The 17,166-nt window shown below is 43.6% G+C and overlaps 1 protein-coding gene across 1 annotated transcript in view; it reads left to right on the top strand.

Moving 5' to 3' along the window:
- Dock8 (dedicator of cytokinesis 8) overlaps positions 1-17,166 on the top strand; it is a 205,534-nt gene that overhangs the window by 174,176 nt on the left and 14,192 nt on the right. Inside the window, exons 34-43 of the mRNA XM_051200107.1 lie at positions 1,035-1,131; positions 2,408-2,542; positions 3,354-3,506; positions 5,069-5,227; positions 6,837-6,937; positions 7,982-8,174; positions 12,587-12,730; positions 13,955-14,086; positions 14,490-14,624; positions 15,760-15,849. Coding sequence (XP_051056064.1) covers positions 1,035-1,131; positions 2,408-2,542; positions 3,354-3,506; positions 5,069-5,227; positions 6,837-6,937; positions 7,982-8,174; positions 12,587-12,730; positions 13,955-14,086; positions 14,490-14,624; positions 15,760-15,849 — 1,339 coding nt within the window. The remainder of the gene's footprint in view (positions 1-1,034; positions 1,132-2,407; positions 2,543-3,353; positions 3,507-5,068; positions 5,228-6,836; positions 6,938-7,981; positions 8,175-12,586; positions 12,731-13,954; positions 14,087-14,489; positions 14,625-15,759; positions 15,850-17,166) is intronic.

Raw genomic sequence — 17,166 nt, 5'->3', positions numbered from 1 at the left:
AACAGTACCAAGTCCTTCTCTCTGTCAGTGTGATACTGTGTCAATCAATCTGGTAACCAAGACAACGACTAAGTAAATAACATATAGGTAGCATATGCAGCGTGGATACACTGGGCAAAGCAATGATCACCTGATGGGGTGTGTCCTATGAGAGCATGCCACTCAGAACTGCACACAGGTCAGAGCCACTGACTTTTTTATTTCTGGAATCTGTTCTTCAATTCCTCACGGAATGTTTTCAGACTCTTATTAACTATGGGTAACTGAGCCACTGGAGGCAAAGCTGTGGAAGACCAGACCACTTTCTCCCTCCCCAGCTTCACTTGGTTTGTGTGAATGGAGGGACTAGTATATAGAATGTACCAGCTCCTTACAGTTAAGCCTGGAAAGGAAACAGTGCCAGTCATTTCCCACTTCTTACCTGGTAGTTTCTAGTCCAGGAACCTCCAGCAGAATGTTTGATGCCCTGCCCCATGAGATGTAAGCCTTGCTTCCCACTGGAGAAGGACAGCCAGTCCTATACTCAGACCTTGAATAGTAAAGAACTGAGTGTCCCTTTCCACTCTAGTGTCACCCTTTCCACAGTAGCATCACTGTTTCCCAGTGTTCACCAAGTTCAAGACACATCCCATCTCTCAGCCCCACCCAAGCCCTACTCAGATAAGTGCTCGTGCGTGAATGGCAGACAAGTCCCTGGGGCTTTGAGCAGCTATCTGATGGGCTCACCTAATTGCTAGTAGCAACCAATAATTACTTCTCTACCCATTTTGCTATTTTCATAATTGCCGTCATTATTAATAACAGTAAGGATACAAGGATACGGATGACCTGGAGACTTCACTAGACCATCTTCACAACCACACGTGAACCCCTGGAAACACTTGCAGTCCTTGGTTACATCGAGGCCGGCTGCTTTGTGTTAATTCATGGTTGACTGTTCTGAAGACTCCTTTGTGATGTGGTACATTGGTTGTCATCGCTGGAACCTGGCCGAGCCAGATTGTGCTTTAATTTGACCTCCTTTTGTTTCTTAGAACAAAGGCAGAGTTAGATCAAGAAGCCTTGATCAGTGGCAATCTGGCAACAGAAGCAAATTTAATCATACTGGATATGCAAGAAAACATCATCCAGGTGAGGGCAATGCACACCCCATCTGGCCAGCTCATGGGTGCGTTACTTGGAATGGATAGGGAATTCAAAATTGAGAAAGATGTGAATATGATTTCAGAATTTTTTTTAATTAAAGTGGGGAAATTTGCCTACCTTGCAGATTCTAGAGATGCCAGGCATCCTCTGGCTTCTCTGACCTTCTACTCCCTTGGAAAGAGTTGGGAGTTTGAGGAGTTTACCCTCATGGTGGACAGTGAGCTCTTAGCTGAACACTACAACAATTGGCCTTTATTGCCGCTCTAACACTATGCCTTCATGAGGTGAAAAACAGTGCCACATGTGACAAATGATGTGTTGCATGCTCATATTGCTGAAGGATAGTCTGTGAGTTCACCATCCCTACTTTAGGAAAGTACAAGCCAGCCTTCCACTGCAGTGGTCCTACATCCTGAGGCTTGACCAGCCATTGATGGGAAATGTTTAGGAGTAAAATAGATCCACACTGAAAAAGTAGACCTGTATATGCATACTTTTTATTTTACCATCATTGTTCCCCAAACAATACAGAATAACAACTGTTGGCATGGTGTTTCTATGTTGTATTAGGTACTGAAAGTAAGCTAAGCAAGGGATGGTTCAAAGTACATGAGAGAATTGTAGGTTATATATATACAACAACTATCCCCCTTTTATAGGAGGGACTTGAGCATCCAAGGAAGACTCGGGTATCTTTTGAAAGTTTCCTAACTTTGGAACCCTAAATGTTTAGCTTCACAGTGATGGTATCTTTGTAAAAGGTATTTCTGAGAGCAGTGTACCTGATACCAAGCCTCAAAATAATTTGCAGTTTCCTAAGAAAGTTGCACTATAGAAAATACTTATTGTCCTTCTTAGGAGTCCTTCTATGGCTGACAAATAGGCTGCCAATTTAGAAGACACAATTGCCACCAAACAGCCCTCTTGTACTTAAAGCTCTTAGCTGTTTTTGAAACACTGATAGAAAACCATGCCTACAAAGAAAGAACATTCCAAAAGCCATAACCCAGGCTGGATGGAGATGAACCTTAGAACTTTGTTTAATATCCCAAAGGAGCACAAAGCTCAAGTCAATTAGTTTTGGAAAAGGGTTATTGGGAAAGAGAGCTTAAGCTCTCGTGGTTGTTAATGAATGACATACTCGGTGGCTCACAGAACACTTTCACCTAAGAAGGTATACCAGTTCTCTATAATTGGGCAGCCTCTCTGGCCTTCAGCCTTACTCAGTGATGCTATTCTTCCACCCACCCCCACCCCCCAGGCAAGCTCTGCCCTGGACTGTAAAGACAACCTGCTTGGTGGTGTCCTTCGAGTCCTGGTGAATTCTCTGAGCTGCGATCAGAGCACCACCTACCTGACTCACTGCTTCGCCACTCTTCGAGCACTCATTGCCAAGGTACACATGGGATGCTTGTCTTCTTACCCTTAATTAAAAGTGAGATTCTTATCTAGATTCAAGTCCCTCTACAATTAGATCAAGCTACATGGAGGGCATGGAGTAAAAGTGTTACCTCTTCCTAAGAAAGTAGGTGCACTGACTGTCATGAAGTAGTTGTGGGGGGACACCAAATGGTGGCTCTCATCCTTGAAATGTGGGCCTAATCATAGAGAATGACCACTCACTCTAAGTCTATGACTCGAGAACAAAAGTCTTCTGAGAGACTACAGTTTTTCTCCTTTTCATGAATTCCTTTTCGCAGTGAGATTCAATCCTATACCAGATTCCCATTACTCTATCTGACAAAGTGACCATAATAAAATTCTGGGAGGTGCCAAAGAACTATGTTTGATTAGCAGCATATTATTTTCTGTCATTGTGGGAAATCTTAGTGGGTGCCTTCTACACAGGAACTTGTACATTTATGAAGTGGAATTCTGCTGTCCACTTTCTCTTTCTTAGTCACCAATAATTTCTAAAGAACCCATGAAACACAAGTAAGTCCTTCAGTGCTGCGACTCATTCACCAGTGAATGCCACCTGGCTAACAGTGACGTTAATGACAATAGCCCTTTCCTCAGCTGTGTGACTCGCAATTATGTGGACATCATTGCTCACCTCCATCATCTGACACTTGGAGCCCATTTTGTTTATGGAGCACTACATTAACCCTTCAGGCTCTTTGCTTGTTCAAACAGACATCTGCATGTTGCAACAGACAGCCACAGAGCCCAGTGATGCCTCACAACTCTGCCTGCGTCTCTTGCAGTTTGGAGACTTGCTGTTCGAGGAGGAGGTGGAGCAGTGCGCTGACCTGTGTCAGCGAGTGCTACAGCACTGTAGCAGCAGCATGGACATCACACGGAGCCAAGCCTGCGCCACCCTCTACCTCCTCATGCGTTTCAGTTTTGGAGCTACCAGTGTAAGCACAAACTGGCTGGGTGGCCCAGGGTCAGAGGACAACATGAATTTGAAGCTTAAGTAGAGGGGGCATTGGCGGGGTAGCTGTAACTTGTGCAGGTGAGCGCCAGCCAGCATTTGAGAGCAGAGGCAGGGCTGCATGCTGCAGCAGTCACCGAGTTCCTGCATGCGGAAAGTGCATGCTTCCAGCAGTCACAGAATTCCTACATGTGGAACACACGGGCATGTTACAGATTCAGAAAAGTGTGGCCTGTTCTAAGTCTGAACCGGTACCTGTTCTGGATGGTACCAGGACAACTTATGAATGAGAAATGTAAACGATTATTGTCATCTGGATCTGAGTTTTTCTTCCTTCCTTCCTCCCTTCCTCCCTCCCTCCCTTCCTCCCTCCCTCCCTTTCTCTCTCCCTCCCTTCCTTCCTTCCAATTGTTTGTTTGAATCAAGGTCTATCCTGGAACTCACAATGTAGACCAGCCTGTCCTGGAACGCACAGAGATCTGCCTGCCTCTGCCTCCCAAGTGCTGATATTAAAGGCATGCACCACATGGACTTGAATTTTAAGTGAAACGTAGACACTTTTGGGGTTCAGTTTCATGGCAAATCTTTGCCTTAGTCTGTGCATATTTATGAATACCTGTTTGGGATTTTTGTTTGCTGCCATGCCAATAAGCATATTTAAGGATTCTTTCCAATAAAGCTGCCAACTGAAATGAAAAACAAAAATCTTTTATACTAAACTCTATAAAAGAAGATCTCTAACCTCAAAAAAGAATTTACAGATCAAGAGTGGCGCAAATAAGTGAGCCTGTAGAAGAAATGGGGGTTCCTTAGGGTTTTGTTTTGCTTTGTCTTGTTTTTGTCTGTTTTGTGTTAACTCTGGGAATTGAACCAGGGACCCCATGATGCTAATTGCTTGCTTTACTACTGAGTAATACCCTTGGCCCCGGTCCTCATGACATGTTAGGGATAACTGTTTAAAAGTCTGTAGGACATACTCCATGGGCCCTTGGATAGGTGTGCCTTTCACAGTCATGGGAAAAAAGGAGATGTAGGAAGCTACTGCTTATTTCAAAATCTCAAAAGTGCTGCCTTAGCCAATCTCTGTGAGTTCAAGGCCAGCCTGGTCTACAGAGACAGTTCCAGAACAGCCAGAGCTACACAGAGAAACCCTGTCTCGGGCAAGAAGGGAAAAAAAAAAAAAAAAAGTGCTGCATTAGAAGGTTCCAGCCCCTTTGTAAGTTCCAAAAAGAGACTCTTGGCAACAAAGCATGTATCCTGTGACCAACTTTATAATAATCTTTCACCCTTGCAGAGTCGAGGCAGCCCAAACACAATGAAAATTTAAAGGAGCTTGATAGATTTATGGGAGTGTGCAATCCATCCAACCCATTTAAACAGTAATGTGAATCTTGTGCAAAGTGTAGCTCACAAATTTGTTGAGAGAAAAGGAAATGCTTAAGACTGGAATGAAATAAACATTGGGAGCTGTTTGTGTCTGTCCCAGGAGCTTCCCCTTAGTTGCCCACTCACTGTCTCTTGTTCACATCATGTTTTCTGATGCAGAACTTTGCAAGAGTAAAGATGCAGGTAACCATGGCGCTAGCATCCTTGGTAGGTAAAGCACCAGACTTCAATGAAGAGCACCTGAGAAGGTCCTTGAGGACAATTCTGGCCTATTCAGAAGAGGACACAGCTATGCAAACAACTCCTTTTCCCACTCAGGTAGACCCATGAACGTCCCTTGTCTTATTCATGAGTTTGAGATTAACCAGTTATAAGAATAGACATTTATGGTTTTTCATATAAAATTTTACATTTATTATATATGAGATTTGTAGGTACTTATGGCCTATTCTATATTTATGTGTTCTCAGGCTTGATAAATGCAATATACATATTACTGTCCTCAACTTCAAGACACCAAGAGTCTGTTGGGAAAGCAAAGTCCCAAAAATAAGAGCCAACACAAGAAAAGTGATACTGTATTGTGTGACAAATACTGTACAAGACTTAAAGGAGGTGCAGGGGCTGAATATAGTTTTGTGGTAGAGCCTACATTCGCAAAGCTCTGGGTTTGATCCTCACAACTCCAAAAAATTAAATAAACAAATAAATAAATAGATGAAGAAATGGTGATCTGGAAATGTGAGGGTGGAGAGGGTAGAATTTAGGGAAGAGGGAAGAGATCATGGATGATAAAAATTTGTGTGTAATGCAGACAAGAAAGATCCCAATTTAGAAGAGCTTGGAAACACATTAGTCATGCTAATATTTTGTTTACGATCAAATAAAACTTACCTGAAGATCAGAAAAGCAAAGCAGCCAGTCAGTAGAGAGTTCTCACCTCTACCAATGCTTAGACTGAAGGGATAGTCCTCTCCTCTGATTGCATCTCCAAACTACACTGCTCCTCAAACAGCCTAGACTGCAATGAGTTCCTGTCTCCTCCCACCTTATATTCCTCTCTCTGCCCAGCCATATCACTCCTGTCTCCACCTCCCTCATCCTGGGATTAAAGGTGTGAGCTCTGTTTCTCTTTTAGATTGATTCCCTCTCAGAGTGGCCTTGAACTCAGAAATCCATCTGCCTCTGTCTCCTGAGTCCTGGGACTAAAGGTGTGTACCACTGCTGCCTGGCCTCTATGGCTATGGCTAACTTTGCACTCTGATCTTCAGGTAAGCTTTATTAGATCCTAAACAATATATCACCATAATTAGTCCAAAGGAACCTGTAGCACTGACCACGCCCATTGGGGGGTGGAGCGATGGGCGGAGGTGACCTGTGGAAGGAGGTCGGAGGGGGCCAGGAAAGGTGCTCTCTTGCTGGCGTGACTCGGACAGGAGAGGATCGGGTTGAATTTCCTGGTGTTCATCTGTCTAGGTTGTAAGTTATTTCTCCCTGAATAAACATCTATTCGGCCTATTTGTTTATCCTGATCCTTATTTACCGCAATAGGAACCCCCAAGGACAGCTACTCTTCTGTCTTGTTGCGTGCCCAGGTGAAAAAATGCAGCCTTCTTTGCCTTTCAACTTCAGCTCCTAGTCTACTCTGTGGTAGGCTCTCACAACCTGGCATTCCAAAGTAGAGTTTGTACTTTTACAGTCTACAAATAACCAAAACTCATTCAAACTGGAAACTCAAGGTATTGGAGATGGAGATAGATGCAGGGCCACTTCATGGATCTGTGGACCTTGGATTGCATAGATGAAAGTACTCCCAAAGATGGTGTCGAGTTCTCTCTACCTTGGATCTCTGCCTATCTCTGGGCTAAGCCTTTCTCTGGATCCCCCCTGTACTTCATGCTCTTAACTGCTTGCACTTTGTTTTCAGGTGGAGGAACTTCTTTGCAATCTGAACAGCATTCTATATGACACAGTGAAAATGAGGGAATTCCAGGAAGACCCTGAGATGCTCATGGACCTCATGTACAGGTAAACTCTACTGAGCAGATAGAAAGGGCACTGTTGCCAGGCATGGTGAGATACACCTTTAGAAGGGCAGGAGAGAGTGAGGGAGGGAGGGTGGGAGGGAAGAAGGGAGGGTGAGTGGGAGGGAGGGAGCCAGGGTGGGAGGGAGGGAAGGCAGGCAGGCAAGCATTATTGTTTTCAAGTCTGAATATTATTGTCTCAGTGGGCTCCATCTTTTTCTTTTATTATTAAGTGTTTATTTTATTTATATGGGTCTTTTGTCTATACACCATGTGTGTGCCTGGTACCCATGGAGGCCAGGAGAGAGCATCAAATGCCCTGGGGTTGATGGTTATGAGCTACCATGTGGGTGTTGGGAATCAAACCCAGGACCTCTGGAAGAACTGTCAGTGCTCTTGACCACTGAGCCATCTCTCAAGCCCCAGTGGTGCACTTTCTGATGTCATTATCATAGGTAACCTGGGTAGAATAGTTTCAGGATAACATCCAAAAGATATATGAACACTATATACAATAGAAAACTAGAGTTGGGTCATTCATAAATTTCCAGAAATATTGCCGTAACCTAAAGTTCAGTGTTTATTTTAAATACTGTCTTCTGTCTAGAATGAGAAAAAAGAATTATTGGCTGTTATATGAATTGTTTCCCACATGCTTCTGTGGCAGTTCTTAAACAGACAGTTGAGAAGTCACACTTTACTGTGTAATTTAAGCCCTTTGTCCTCTGGTCCAGTAGTTTTGGGAGAAATTACTTACAAAGGTAAATAGCTCTGATCCATCATAAGAGCAATAGTGATGTGTCTTCTGTTACAACTTTGAAAGAAAAGGAAGGCAATTGCTTGAGCTCCATGAAAAAGGACATTATTTTTATCAGATTTTTTCCCCTCACAAGACTTCACCTAGAGTTGGATGAAATGTTTTACCTTTTCTCTTATTTTCTGAAATTGTAAATGAAAATATTAGTGGGGGAATAAAGCTTGCCATCCCTGTAAGAGTGGTGCCATGAGCCGAAGGGCTGCACACCAAACTTCCTCAATCTGTCCTCAGGATTGCCAAGAGCTACCAGGCGTCTCCCGACCTTCGTCTGACCTGGCTCCAGAACATGGCAGAGAAGCACAGTAAAAAGAAGTGTTTCACAGAGGCTGCCATGTGCCTGGTGCACGCAGCCGCCCTGGTGGCCGAGTACCTGAGCATGCTGGAGGACCACAGCTACCTGCCTGTGGGCAGCGTCAGTTTTCAGGTGGGACAGGTGCAGCTTTCACAGCCTTTGGTTGGCTGGGTCCTTCCCCGGGGGAGTGCTTCCACAGTCACCAGAGGTGTGTAGGGATGTTACAAAGGGAGAAACCGAGGATGTTTCCACCGTTAGTACATCTGGTCCTAGTTGTCTGTGTTGCCACAGTTGAAAACCATTGTGTTAAGAGTGTTATAATTGCCTCATCTTATGGTTTCACCAGCTTTTAAAACACATTCATTACAGTAATGATACTTAGAGGCAACAAGAACTTTGGGAGAGACATTCTAGACATTTGGCCATCCCCATAAACCTATGAAGCAGATAGATTTCCATTTCATAGATGTAAGAAAAAAGACAGCAATTTTTTAAGACCATTTAAATTCTTTCTAAAACATTTATAGCTGGTTTATCTACTGGCAAGAAGGGGATACCCGTGTAACAAGTCTCTCATGCCCCAATCCCTCAGTTCTTTCCCCCAACTCTATGGGATTCCACTCTCATCCAAAATTAAGAAAGAACTGAATTGACCTGAGATGGGAAAGAAAAGGTTGAACGGATGTGTCCTGAGGATAACCCGAACGGTACCCACAGCCAACACGGGCAAACTGGGCCAGCCCTCAAAAGCTCAGATGGCGCTGCCCAGTGGCCACTTGGACTGTTGCTACTGTGTAGTTTAATATGAGAGCAGAAAAGTCCCAAATGAAAGAATGTCAAGAGTGGTTTCTTTTAACAAGATACAGTCTGTAGACATGACTGTCCCTGCAGCGTACAGACACCAGACTACAGTCATGGACCGTCTCCAGCCAGACTGAAGTCGGAGACAAGCGTTTGTATTGTTCTCATTTGAAGTTCCATAGCTGATTGTATGAAGGACTTTGTTCTCATGATTGTTCTTCAACACAGTTCTGAGATGCTTTGTAAAAGAAAAAAAAAAAAAAGACGATGCTAAGTAGCTTTCCCAGGCATAGAGAACAAGACACCGAAACTGTTGCTGGTGGAGCCAGGAGCATCTGGTTTCTGGAGGCCTGTTCATCTGCAAGCTGGGTTTTAGCTCAGGTCATCACTGTCTCCTTACTTACAGGCCTCAGTAACAAAAACAGTTTTGTTTTGTTTTGGTTTGGTTTGGTTTGGTTTGGTTTGTCCCTTCATAGTAAACTTTCCTATGCCTTTTCCCAGTTGCTGCATTTTATTTACTACTTAAATGCTTAAAATTAATGAATTTCATTTTTACTTTTATGTTTTAAAAGCTTAATTTTATCCGTATTATACTTAGAAATTAGTTGACTTTCTTATTCTGATATGTTCCAAGGTGAGATAAAATTGTTATTCCAGAACCCCTGAGGAAGTTTATATTATCCTTACTTGGGAGTATACAGACTACCTTTTCACATGTCTTTGTACATTTCTTCTTTTGTTTGTTTGGGTTTTTCTTTTTAATAGTGGTGATATTGTTATTTAAAACAATAATGTAGTCCTGGCTAGGAAGGTAGACCAGGATAGCCTTAAACTCACAGAGATCTGCCTGCCCCTAACCACTAGAGTTATAGGATTAGAGGCACGTGTTACCAGGCCCAGCTGCCCATTCCTTCTTTTATGAAGTATTCATTGGACATTTATCCTGTCCACATGAACTTTATATTCCAGCCAGAGACATTATATAACTAACCGTTCTGTTCCTTATTTTGTAACGTTTAATGATAGTCCAAAGGACACAGGATGCTATGAGCACGTGTATCGCGGCCCAGAGGTCAGGGTGGGGACTGTGAAGAGGAAGGTGGAAGGAACTGTGGAGTGTGAGAGCTTAATGTGTGGAACAGAAGAGCCAGCTATATGTGGGTACAGAACCGATTCCAAGCCATGCTGATGCCTGTGGGAGAATTCTTATCTCTCTCAAAAGAATCCTACGAAGTCATTTTGGAAATGTGTGCTTGAAAGTGAGTGGCAACATGCCCACATTAATCTAGGGGGAAACAGAATTCATCAGTCTGTATGGGGAAATTAGCCCTCAGAGTACTTGCCAGTCTAGACCTAGAGACCCAAACTCATGAGACCTAGGTGTTGTCCCCACCTCTGGTCCTAGCCTTCTGTGGTGTGGGCATCATTCTTCATAGGCAGAATCTCCACACTGATGATGCTAGATTAAGATTCAAGACCAGGAGGAAAGAGAAATCCCCCCTTTCTATTAGTTGCAAAGAAAGTCTCAGGGCATCTTACTGCTTCTGACCAGGTCATGTGTTTGTCCCTGAACCGATCATAATGGTCATGGCTTGGTTATCTATGCCAGAATCACAGGTCACAATGAACATTACCAGTGTTTTTCTAAAACAAAATGAAGGGTAGGCGGTGGTGGCTGCACACACCCTTAATTCCAGCACTCAGGAGGCAGAAGCAGGCCTGGTCTGTACAAAACAAGTTCCAAGACGGCCAGGGATGTTATACAGAGAAACGCCGCCCGTCTCAAAAAACAAAACAGAGAGAGAAAAGGAAATGAGGGTATTTATGTGACAAAAGAATGGAGGAATTGGGCAGTATTAGCAACAGTATCCTCTGCTAATTGCTTGCCTCCCTCCCTCTCTCCATACCCCCTCCCCCTTTCTGTCTTTGACAGGGACTCAATTGGTCTTTAACTTTAACCCTCTGTCTCCGCCTCACACGTGCTGGGATTTTAGGCATGTGCTACCACGCCTGGCTCTATTGCTGATTTCTTACATGTTCTTTGTGTGTTCTAGTTTTTAATTTCACTGGATTCCAATAAGATTATGCCTTTTGGAGAGATGTGTAGAGTGGAGATAATGTTCAGGGAAAATAACTTGGAATTCACTGAGGTCCAAGCCACTGAGATCATTGCAATTCTATCTCTGGAGTGCAAGCAATACTGATCTCACAAACGTGGATGTGGATGTGTTCTCAGATACCACTGTTACTTTTACCTCCCTCGCTCTGAAGCCAGGAATGTCTGCCCAGATATTTCCCCCGTGACTTAGAGCTATTGAGCTGCCTAGCTCATACCTGTCCTCGACATGCAGAAAAATCATCCAATTCCATTAGTGCTGCTGGCCTAAGTGATTAGGTTCTTTCAGCTGAAATCATAATAATCCAGATTTGGAAGAACAATCGGTCAAAGAAGACTTCCAAAAACTGTTTGTGTTCACAAAGCTGTATTCCAATGTAACCGTGAACGCATAGGCTGTGTTGACTACCTCTTTGTGAATTCCTAAAGGCGATTCCCTTGATTTTGATAGCCAAGTCAGAAGGCAGGCAGTGTTCGTTTCAAAAAATGCATCTGAGCAATTGCTAGTTGCTGATTGGAGTGTTATGCTGGGAGTTTTTAGGTATATACAACTTCTGGGGAAAGGATGTTACCATTGTTGAGTTATGCCGGCTATGTGCATGGCAGGGGGAGGGAGGGGCCTGTGTGCTGTTTGCAGTTCCTACACAGTGAAGGTTTCCCATTTCTTCTGTACATCATACTCACTTCTTCCATAACTGCAGGCCAAGAATGGCTCCTGGCCTATCACAAGTGTCGAAGTGATGAGGCAAATGGGGTGTGTGTGTGTGTGTGTGTGTGTGTGTGTGTGTGTGTGTGTGTGAAACTCACTCTCAAAGTCAAGCAGTTCCCAAGACAGCAATCCCAGCACTCTGCACACATATGCTCCCTTGCAGAAGTGTTGTGCCCTGGTTCTCATTTGAGCCACAGACATGGCACTCCCTGGTAAGAGGCTCTAAGGTCTGTAGTTTATATAAAGTAAAACCACACAGCAACAAATGTCTGTGCGCATGGGCATCTGCTTCTGGCTGGGCCATGGTGGCGTACACTTTTAATCCCAGCACTCAGGAGGCAGAGGCCAGCCTGGTGTCCAGAGTGAGTTCCAGGACAGTCAAGTCTACACAGAGAAACCCTGTCTACAAAATAAAAGTAATAATAATAATAAAATAAAATAAAGAAGCTCCTGTAAAGAAGATGGAAGACGTCCTCATTCGTTACTTTCATATGTAATAATACGGTTATTTATCTCAAAGCTAAGACAAGCAGGAGTAGCAGCTGGTAAAATGGGACTCCACTCCCTGCTCACTGGCCTTGGCCTTTTAAAATCCAAGGCCCTCCTTATATGTCCCTTAGGGCTATCTCACTAACAGTAAGGTTGTTTCAGCCAAACTATTGTTACATTAAGGAAAGTGTCCTTTCTAGAAAGTTCCTCCACGTTTAACAATTGTGAGGTTTGATGACAAGTTTGCTCAGTGTGACCCTTCAAAACAAATAGAAGCTCATGTGGATGGAATTGCAGACTCGCTGTAATCACCACCCGCCCGGTGAAGGTTGTAGAGTGTGGCTTCTTTATCCTACGATCTCTCTGGGTTTTATGGCCCCTTATTTGTCAGTCTCCTGTTCTCTGAGCTCATGATGGGTTCTCTTACAGAATATTTCCTCCAATGTTCTGGAAGAGTCTGCAGTCTCTGATGACACCTTGTCACCTGATGAGGATGGAGTGTGCTCTGGGCGGTACTTCACTGAGAGTGGACTCGTGGGCCTCCTGGAGCAGGCTGCAGAGCTCTTCAGCACGGTCAGTGCCTAAAGGGCTCCCTCAGCCCTGCCTCACACTCACGAGGGGTGTGCAGCATAGGGCTGGGCCTGGCTGGATGCTCCTGGCCAGAACAGCGATGACTTTGATGTCCACAGATTGCATCAGCTCTCCAAGGGAGATTTCATCGTGGACATACACCTATTTCCACTGAATGCTCATTGGCCAGGAGCTATTTCACAGTATCATTTCCATTTAATAGGGCAGCAACTAACCCACAGAGAGGTGAAACAGCTTGCCCAGGGTTACACAATCAGAGATGAGGCATGTTCTTACACCCTCATTTTCCCACTCACAGAAGAAGATAGGGGAGGAGCCACTGAGGAGCAGGCAGGGATCCATGACTTCTTCCCTGGGATGTTCAGCTAGTCTTCAGACCTGTACAGACCAAGGCAGCTCAGAGAGACAGGACAGCAGAGGCCACAGAGCCGTCCCTCAGTAGTAGTCTGTGTCTGACTCCCAATAAGAGAGAGAGAGAGAAAAATAGAAAACCCACTGCAGGTCAGGAAGTGGAAAGCCACTCATGTATCCATTTTAATCATTGCCCTCACTCGCCATAGTGAAGCCAGTAAATTTAATACTTTATTTAGCTGACCCTATTCTGTTTTCTTGTCTGTATTATTTTTCTTATTTTCTATTCTTTACCTCCAAACTTCCTCCTTATATTTTCTATGTATTTGAATTATTGTGTTCACTGCCTTTATTTTCCAATCTTTGTTTTCTATTTTAGAAATCAGAAAATAGTTTTTAATTGATTTTTAGTTATTGTGCAAAACTAGCTTCCCTATAACATTTTCCCATATACATACCATTGTACTTTGTCCATATTCACTCACACACACACACACACACACACACTAGTTTCCTGAAATCCTAGCAAGTCAATCTGTTAGAACCCCATTAGCTCCCTTGAGGTCCTGCAATTGCCTAGAGGAGAACCTATGATAAGTTCAACAGTCACAAGCAACCGTTCGGAGCTCCTTATTACATGTGTCATCTCCTCCCCTGTTTTCAGTTTATGGAAAGCCACCTCCCTGGTTGGCATCACCATACAGACCACTTAGCAAGGTGCCTGGTCTCCAAAGATGCCCAGACAGGCATGAAGGATTCCAAAAAGCACTATGATGCTCTCCACATGTTTGTATAAATCAATTCCGGTTCTTCTTCTTACACCTCCAGCGTGCTAAATAATCTCCTCTTTCCCAGGGAGGCTTGTATGAGACCGTTAATGAAGTCTACAAGCTAGTCATCCCCATCCTGGAAGCACATAGAGACTTCCGGAAGCTGACCTCTACTCACGACAAACTGCAGAAGGCCTTCGACAACATCATCAACAAGGTAGCTGGGGATGAGCCTGGTCTGTAGGTTCTGTTAGCTGGTGTCTATAGATTTCCCTTGAGCTCAAGGAAGCTATAACTCTGAATCAAACAAGGAAGGTCTGGGAAAAACAATATGGCAGGTTGAGTTGCTTTATAGCTAGGAAATGTGAGAATTTTTAAAATTCAGTTAAATGAAGCCCCAGGAGTTTCCATGGGATATCTTTTGTAATCATTGCTGGGGGTTATTATGTAAGTATATTAAATCTGCTTAACAGAGGGGTTCTTCTTCATGTCAGCATGGGGATAAAATGTCTTTGTCCAATGATGAATCCTTTTGCCAAGTGTCCAATGATGAATCCTTTTGCCAAGTGGATCACCAGTAATGGTACAGCTGAAGCAACTTTCCCTTTCCTCTGTAACAGGACCATAAGAGGATGTTTGGAACTTACTTCCGAGTTGGTTTCTATGGATCCAAATTTGGGGATTTGGATGAGCAGGAATTTGTGTACAAGGAACCTGCAATTACAAAGCTTCCTGAGATCTCACATAGACTAGAGGTGAGAAAGTGATGCTGTGTGCTTGACCTTGTACATCCCCCCCCAAACAAGGTAGGATATGTCATTTTTTAAAAATGTGCTCATTGCTGACCTCCATATACATTTCTACATTGCATTTGTAGTATGAAGGTAGTAGGCAAGATTGTGAATATTGTAAGAGTTGCACATTTTTCTCTTGAAGCCTCTGTTTTACAAAGTTTCAAATTTAAGTCTTGGATAGTGATTTTCAAGACTGCATAAAATCCAGTCAGCGTCCATGCTTACTTATAGCGCCTTCCACTCATTACCAATGTGTGCCAGCAGGCAGTGGCCATGGTGCTTTTTGACATGAAGATTTTCATCTTGATTTCAAAGCAGTCTGACCAAATTCCAGAATCCTTCCTTTCACCCTCAATGGTGAAGCTGTCCTTAAATGTCTCTAAATACACCTTCCACTCAGATATAAAGCAATTGGAAAGTGACTACAGCCAGCCCTAGCTTCAACCTTCGACACTATGAAACAGAAAAGAGTAGCAGCTTCTCAAGGGACAGAGCAAAAAGAAACAGCATAGAGAAAAGCCAGGAAAGCAGAAGCAGAAATTGGGAGGAACAAATAAGAGCCCTTTCGTGGCCTGAGAGACCAGCATCCTGAGAAGAGATGACATTTAACCTGGTTATATTGCTGTGCTCTTATTTTGACTGTGTCTTTTCTTATAATTGTAAAGCTTCAAAAGTCACTGCCCAATAAGAGGACTCAATTCCGAGAAGCTGTGGCCTAGTCAGGCTGGGCAGTTGCCAAAAATCTTTCATCTCATGACAAGGAAAACTAGTCATTGACCAGGCTCTTAACTTCCTAAAACCATGTCCTCTGCTTGTGCACTGTGGCTTTAGAAGTAAATAGTGCCTACCCATGAAACTGCCTCTAGAAATACGATGATGTTGGCTGAATTTGAGACCATGCATCTGTATTGTGGGGAGGCTTAGGTACTTGAGTGTGCTGAACATCTTATACTTTTATTTCTGTCTCAGGAAGTGCTTAAGGTTGCTTCATAGCTCAGGGGGACCATCAATAATCAACAGATCCTGCCTTGTACTTGCTCCAAAGAGTTGCATGCTTTCCAAATGAATTTATACACCCTTGGCCTCTCTTCCCCAGGGATTTTATGGCCAGTGTTTTGGTGCAGAGTTTGTGGAAGTGATAAAAGACTCCACCCCCGTGGATAAAACCAAGTTGGATCCTAACAAGGTATGGAGAAAATATATTAAAAACTGCCTCCAGACTCTACCCTGAAAGTGCAAAGTGACCTTCTGTGTCTGGAATGTCCCAGTCCTTCAAATGCAACCATGTTTTGTCTTGGGCATGTGTGTGTATGTATGAGCAGGGTATATGCACATATGTATGCGGGTACACTCTCCCATACACACCCATATGTAGAAGCTAGAGGTTAGCATCGAGTGCCTCTCTCTACCATGTACCACCTTATATTTTCTACGTGGAGTTCCCTGTTTGTCCTTTAAATGCCAGGATCTACCTGTGCCTACCACCTTCCCCGACCCTGAGTCCTGGGGGTGCACATGCCCGATACAGTGCCGCACTTGGCTTTTTGTGTGGGTGCCGGGGACCTGATCTCAGGTTCTTACGCTTATCCAGCAAACACTTTACCCACTGAACCATCTCCTCAGCCTGTTGATTTTTTTTTTTTTTTTTTTTTTTTTTGACCCAGGTTCTTGAAGCTCAGGCTGGCCTTGAATTCAATATTGTACTGCCTCAACATCCCTAGTGGTAGGATTTTCTGGGCATGTACCAACACACCAGCCAGCAAACAAGCATCCCCCGCACATACTTCAGGGTTCAATTACTGATTGATCAAGTCTTTAAAAAAAAAAAAAAAACCATACTCAGACTGTGGTCAGGATGTAAAATAAATAAATTTTTTAAAAAAAGTTCAGCTGGTCAGTGGTCCAGCTGGTCAGTGGTAGGGTGCATGCCTTTAATTCAGCACTGGGAAGGCAGAGGCAAGCAGATCTCTGTTGAGTTCAAGCCCATCATATTCTATAGAATGAGTTCTAGGATAGCCAGGGCTACACAGAGAACCCTGTCTCAAAAAAACAAATAGAACAAAAAGTATATTCAAAAAGAATCATAATAGGAGCTGTTTGTAGATGAAGTTTCTGTGTTTCTGTCCCACCTGGTCCCACAGCCCTTCAGCCCCAGAAACTCTGTCTACAGCTGTTATTTATTAGACACCACCAGCTGTATGTTTAAGTCGTTTCCTGCCATCCTCCAGCAGCCCTTAGGAATATGTTTGGTTGTTTCTATTTTATAGATTAAAAAAAAAAAAATGGAGGCTTAGGAAGGTTGAACAACTTTCTAAGATTATTCTAATGGCAGAGCCACTGCTCCCCATGAGGTCTGATACCCAACGCACATTGCTCATAATCATTCTGGCTCATTAGTGCATTTCTATAAGATGTTCAAACTTTCAACTTAACTTCTGGGGCCTGGAGAGATGGTTCATCAGTTAGGAGTGCTTCCTGCTCTTCCTAAGGAATCAAGATTGGT

The sequence above is a fragment of the Phodopus roborovskii genome, unplaced genomic scaffold (genome assembly GCF_943737965.1).
Source record: "Phodopus roborovskii unplaced genomic scaffold, PHOROB, whole genome shotgun sequence".
NCBI classification, from domain to species: domain Eukaryota; kingdom Metazoa; phylum Chordata; class Mammalia; order Rodentia; family Cricetidae; genus Phodopus; species Phodopus roborovskii.
This window is presented reverse-complemented; position numbering and strand designations above follow the sequence as displayed.